This window comes from Pseudopodoces humilis, chromosome 1 (genome assembly GCF_049639895.1).
Source record: "Pseudopodoces humilis isolate 2021_Gansu_Grassland_sample_001 chromosome 1, ASM4963989v1, whole genome shotgun sequence".
NCBI lineage: Eukaryota > Metazoa > Chordata > Aves > Passeriformes > Paridae > Pseudopodoces > Pseudopodoces humilis.
Window position 1 is genome coordinate 4,088,517 of NC_142200.1, and position 6,203 is coordinate 4,094,719.

The 6,203-nt window shown below is 45.5% G+C and overlaps 1 protein-coding gene across 1 annotated transcript; it reads right to left on the minus strand.

The window, feature by feature from the left end:
* Window positions 1-1,901: 1,901 nt before the first annotated feature.
* Window positions 1,902-4,387, minus strand: CHRAC1 (chromatin accessibility complex subunit 1). Its single transcript, XM_005516887.3, has 3 exons — window positions 4,228-4,387; window positions 3,490-3,616; window positions 1,902-2,739 (listed from the first exon to the last, which is right to left on the minus strand). Exons 1-3 carry the CDS (start codon window positions 4,363-4,365, stop codon window positions 2,597-2,599), a joined length of 408 nt encoding a protein of 135 aa, XP_005516944.1. The 5' UTR covers window positions 4,366-4,387; the 3' UTR covers window positions 1,902-2,596.
* Between the last annotated feature and the right edge of the window lie 1,816 nt (window positions 4,388-6,203).

The window sequence follows — 6,203 nt, forward strand, 5'->3', positions numbered from 1 at the left end:
CCCCCCCCCCCCCCCCCCCCCCCCCCCCCCCCCCCCCCCCCCCCCCCCCCCCCCCCTTCTGAGTGAAACCCTACGTGATCAATTTTAAATGAAGAAAATGTAGCACCTGGTGGTGTCTATAAAGCATCCAACAGAATTGCAAGGATGCCAAGGAGCTTCCTCAGGGAGCCCAACCCTGGAAACAAATTGGTTTTACTCAAGAATATGAAATACTGTCAGAGCTGTCTCTTCCCTTTATATTTTCCCTTGTTTTTTGAAACATCACTTTGAATTGGTTTTACTCTGTGTCAGGCTCCTGGGGAAAACAACTAACCCTTCACTGGTTTGATGCCAACAAGCTTTGGCAGATGCAGGGCCTTGGAGAGGGCTGTGGCAAATTTTGGCAGCTCTGAAGTCCCGATCGAGGATTCTGGCTGAATGAATCCAGAAGGGTGTGCACATTCTTCTGGGCTCAGGAATTCACAGAATATGTTCACCATCCCACAGGAAACTTCTAAGAGGGATGAATACTTAGCAACCACAGTTCTTTTGTTGTTCTGGCACGTTTAGGAAAGTTCATGTCCCTTGAGCAGCATTGGCTGGTGAGGGGAAGGGTCTCACAAGCTGGTGTTGTAAAGGGAAAAAAATATAGTAATGCCTATAATAATAATAGTAATAATAACAATTAATCCTGGAAAGTGTCCCCTTGCCTGTGTTCCACTGCCTAAAATCCCACACCACCTAAAACAGGTCAAGATATTTGGTCACTTTTGAGGAAGTTCCTGTTAAATGATGCCATGTGGACAGGGGGAGAAAATAGGATTTAAAAGCTCAAGGGCTGAGGTAGACAGCGAGGTCACTAAGGAAATTTGCCTGCTGTCACAGGCAAAATAGATGTGACTGGAGGGAAAATGACATCATTTACTGACAAATTAAGTGGAATTAGATGGTAAGAAACTAAGTAAAGAATTAAAACATCTTCCACCCCTTTCCCAGTCTCTTTCCGTCCCTCCCTTCTGCCTCCTCTCCCCAGGGTGCAGGAGTGGGGATGGGGCTGTGATCAGACCCTTGCCAGGGCCGTTTGAGGATGTTCCTCTCTTTGGCTGTGACTCATCTGTGGTTCAGGTATTTGATTGTTGCCCTCATTCCTGTTTCTGCTAGAGAATGACTGCAATTTTGTGCCTCTGGACCTTTTTTTCTTTCCCAAAAAACTGTCACCCCTGTCCCCAAATAGCATTCCACCCTCAGTTTCCCACACATCTCCATGCATTTTTAATATTATTTTAAAAAAAATAAAAAATGCACAAACCAACTCTTGGAACAATTGTTTAGTTCTGCCTTTACCCACTTGGGAATTTCCCCAGGGATCCAGCCCCACTCAGCACTCACTGCAGCATTCCTGGTACAATACAGTTTTAATTTATGGCAACTCCAGGAAAATTTTTTACAATGTAGCATCCTCTGATCTGTTAAAATAGCATTACTGGTGTGGCTCAGTAGTTCTGCCAGCCCCTGATCCTACCTACCCTAAGCTCCATTTGACTTTCTTAGAGTATGGAATGTGCTGGATTGTGCATATGCTGGAGCTTCCTATTATGTTTCAAGAGAAGTTGAGTGTGGTTGTGCCTTCAACCCAAGAGAAGCTATTCAGCTGTTCAGTTCTGGTAAGTACCCTGCCCTCCAAATTAGGGTGTTGCTTTAGACAAATTCCTGGCTGATCTGCTTCCCAGCTTTTCTGGAGCTGGGAGGTTCTTGTTACCTGTTAACATTCCCCTGCTTACCTGGGGTATTTTTCACCCCTGGGGCCAGATCTCAGTCACTTCTCTCTCTCAGACTGACCATGACACTCTGCTAACATTTCCACACTGACCACATGTGTGACTGAAACTGGAAAGAACTACAGGAAGTTTCTGCATCCACTGTCAGTTTTCATACAAAACATTTATTTTAAAAAGTTGCATGTAAAGTTCTACACAAGGACGGTTACCGTTTCTGTAGTAAAAAAAGAAAAGAAAAACAAACCAAAACCAAATGAAAAATTCATCTCTGTCACTCACATGGGTAAAGGAGCTGCTCATTCTCAAGAACCCACAATTAACAGACTTCAATGTGCATTTTGGCAAGAGAAACTTCAGAAGTGGAGTTCATTCAAAAAAAGGGTTCTAGATGCACATATTCACATAATTTTTGACCCCATTTACCACCACAGCTGCAGAACCACATTAGCTCTTGGGATGGATTTCCTCCTCTCCCGTTTGGGTGCCCACATGGCTGTTTTTACACACTTTTTTAATGGACTTGGTCCACTTTTGGAGCTTTTGAACAGAAAGCTGCCTGAAAGAAATTCTAAATTTGGGTAATGATTGTCTGACAAAATAATTTCAAATCATCTGACCAAGCTCTGCTGTCAGGTTTGCACTGTCTCTTCCTACCCCGTCATGTTTCTGAGGGAAGAATTCCATTCTCCAACAAGTATAAAGTTCAGTTTCTAAACTTCTTAAAGCAAAAGCAGATGGCTCAGTGTATAAATATATCCAGCATCTGGATTCTCAGTCACAAAACAACATACTTTATACAATAGAAAATGGACCAACTATGAAACAATTCTCCACTGGCCTTAAGATACAACACTCTCAACAACAGCTTCATCTTCATCCTCTTCCTCCTCACCCCCATCGTCTTCCCTCATTTCTCCATCTCGCTTCTCTTTTTCAAGCATTTTTAGGTATTTGCTAGCTAGGATCTTCTTTGGCAAGATATCTGAAAGGCAGAATTGTTGCTTTTATAGTCAATTTGAATACTTGTATTGCCTCATTAATATTGCTATATCCAAACCACTAATGAAATTAAGTAAAAAAAAAATAAATAGTATTTTTAACAAACTTTAGTTGAATAACCAGGTAAGTCAGCCTGACTCACACACAAAAGTAGGAGGGAGTTACCCACTTTTGACACAAGTAACCAAAGATAAGGACTCTATTTCATGACTGATTACTGGCAACTTTTACTGTCTGCTGATGTAAATTATTTCATGTAAAACAGAGTGCTCAACTGCTTTAGATCCAACAAGCCATTAATATAAAATCCAAGTATCAGTAAAAACGTGTGTGTGTGTATATCTAAAAAGCATAGAGGGACCATATGATGAAGCTCTTTTCCTCAAAACTTACAGATTTCTATGTGTCATTTTTGGTCTACATAACTTCTCACCTAAAGATGTGCAATGATCTTCTTCACAGGATGAAAGCTTTCAGATGGAACTGCTGGACTTTAACAAATGCTTAAGGCAACATCCTGAGAACTGTATACAGTATAACTGTAATTTAGAGGCAGCAGAAAAATCCCCATTCACAAAGAAACGTTTTTTTAGGGAGGTAGTTTATGAGTTCCAGTTGAATGCTAAGCAGGAGATCAATGACCAGTAGGAGAACTGGTCCTCACAAAACAGCTTTAAGAGCAAGATTTCATTTTGCAAAGCAGACACTGGATTTAACCTTGTGTTATCGATACCTGCAAGGAACTGAAAGGTCTCACACTCTTCTGCTGTATGAGACAGGTCAGTGTAAGTCAGAGCATTCTTCTCCTTCCCTCTGCCGTGTTTGTAGGAGTATGTAGCCAAATACTGAACAAAAAGCTCCTAAAAAATTAAAACAAAACTGAGTAGTCAGACTAAGAGTTCACACATATTGTTGATCCCTATCTAAAGGCAGAACCACCATATTTAACTGCACATACACTGGGCACTCAGTGCAGAGACTCGTTAAATTTCAGTACCTGAAGTGAGTCTACAGGAAAGATGGAGAAAGATTATTTACAAGAGCATGTTGTGACAGGACAAGTGGGAATGGCTTCAAACTGAGAGAAAGTATGTTTAAATCAGATATTAGGAAGAAATTCCACCCTATGAGGGTGGTGAGGCTCTGGCACAGGTTGCCCAGAGGAGCTCTGGCTGCCTCATCCCTGGAAGTGTCCAAGGCCAGGTTGGACAGGGCTTGGAGCAACCCGGTTTAATGGAAGGCGTCCCTACCCATGGCAGGCGTTTGGAAACAGATGTTCTTTAAGGTTCCTTCCAACACAAACCGTTCTATGATTCTACACTCGGGGCAGCTTTAAGGTCAGCTCAGTCTCGGGGTGCGGCCAGAGAAGGGAAGCGGGAGCCCGGCCAGGGCCGCGGGAGCGATCCGAAGGCCCCTCAGCCGGGGAAGGGGAGGCGCGGGGGCCCGAGGACAGGGCAAGGCGAGCCGGTACCGTGGCCTTGGCGGTGAGGAACAGCGCGTCCTGGTTGATGCTGGAGACCTCCGGAGAACTCTTCATGATGACGCGAATCCGCGACAGGGGCAGCGACACCAGACGGTTCTCGGTGCCGCTCAGCCGCGACGCCGCCATCTCAGCCCGTCCCCGGGGCAGCGCGGGCACGGCCCGCCGGGAGCTGTAGGCGGCGGCTGCCGGGACTACAGCTCCCAACAGCACCGGGAACCGCCCGCTGCCGGGACTACAGCTCCCTACAGCACCGGGAATCCTCTCCTCCTGAGACTACAGCTCTGTGCAGCACCGGGAGCAGCCTTCTCCCAGGAGTATATCTCCCTTCAGCTCCTTGCAATAGAGGGACCCACACAGGGACTCGCCCGCTGCCGGGCAGTAGTCTCGGCCCCGCCGGCTCCGGCTGCGAGTCCCTTCATAGAATCACAGAATCTAGTAGGCTGGAAAAGATGTCTGAGAACATCGAGGCCAACCTGTGACCGATCACCAGATGGCTGTAGAATGATAAGGTCACACTCCTGAGCCTCCTTTTCTCCAGGCTAAACACCCCCAGCTACATCAGCTGCTCCTCATCAGACTTGTGCTCCAGCCCCTTCACCAGCTCTGTGTACATCTCTGGACATGCTCCAGCACCTCAATGTCCTTCCTAAATTGATGGACCCAGAACTGCACACAGCACTCGAGGTGTGGCCTCCCTAGTGCCCAGCACAGAGGGACAATCACTGCCCTGGTCCTACTGGCCACACTAGTGCTGACACAGAAGGCCAGGTAGCCACCAGCACACCCCGGCTCACATTCAGCCACTGTCAATCAGCACTTCCAGGTCCTTTTACACCAGGTCATTTTGTGCTGAGCAACTTTCCAGTCAATTTTCCCACCTGAATGGATTCCTGCTGTCCCAGCGCAGGTGGGGGCAGCCTTGGGCCTTCCCCTTCCTCTCGTCTCATCGTGGCCCCTCAGCTGCAGGCTGGTACAGGAGTGTGGGGAGCTTGTTTTTAATGACAGCCTTTTTAAAGGGCATCTCCTGTGTGTATCCCGATTACAGGCCACTGCCTAGAAAAGTCTTAACCCAAACTGTAATTACAGGCTGCTCAACACCTCTGCAGCTGCAGTACAGTATCAGGGAATGTGTCTGGTCATTCTGATACTTGTCAGAGCTGTGGGAGAGGTGTGGAGGACACGTGTAAACTATGAAGTGATGATGGGGCTGCATCTTCATTATTAACATTCCTCACACTGTGGGCCTGCTGCATAAGAAGGTTGTAACATGCTTGTGGATGGGGTTTTGCTGCTGGGAGTGTCGGCTCCAGAAGTTTGCCTGTGCCTGTTTGGGTAAGAGCTGCAGGTTGAGTGAGCACTTCCAGAAGTGATGACACATCGTTTGCATCAATTCATTAATGGTTCCAACCAAAAAGTTTCCAGTATATTTTACAAACAGCATGCCTGATGGTTTGTATTGGTAAGAAAGCTGCTAAGGCCACTAAATTATCTCTACTTAATATGACAAAGAAGAGCAGGTGCTTTTCCAGAATACACAATAATAATTCACATGGAATTTAGGGGAGAAATGAATGTACCTATGAAGAACCATTAATGGAAAACACAGTTTATTGACTGAATGGTACTATCTTATATAGAATTTATCCAGTACATAAGGACAAGGTGACAGATGATACTGATTTATTGATAAAATATAGCACCATGAGCAGCTGGAAGCACTGTGGTGCTAGGATAACAACAGTATTTGATAAAATTCCCAAATTACTGTATTTGGGGACACCATTTATAGTTAGCTATTGCAGATAATCTGTATCTCTTAGGCTGTATAATTCTCTTGAGGCCTCAATGTGAGGCCATTGTGTGTATGTTATATCTGAAAGGAAGCACAAATATCTTGGGATGCTGCCTGGATGTCTGGAAGGATCGATTTCTTTCTTGATCCTTACTGTCTTGTGACATCTTGT

Bases quoted from the DNA above. Each gene is read 5' to 3' on its own strand.
- CHRAC1 (XM_005516887.3), bottom strand. From the start codon at position 4,365: ATGGCGGCGTCGCGGCTGAGCGGCACCGAGAACCGTCTGGTGTCGCTG. The intron at 3,617-4,227 runs GTACCGGCTCGC...TTAATTTTTTAG, and splicing joins TCCTCACCGCCAAGGCCACG to GAGCTTTTTGTTCAGTATTT. The intron at 2,740-3,489 runs GTATCGATAACA...TCTGCCTTTCAG, and splicing joins GACCTTTCAGTTCCTTGCAG to ATATCTTGCCAAAGAAGATC.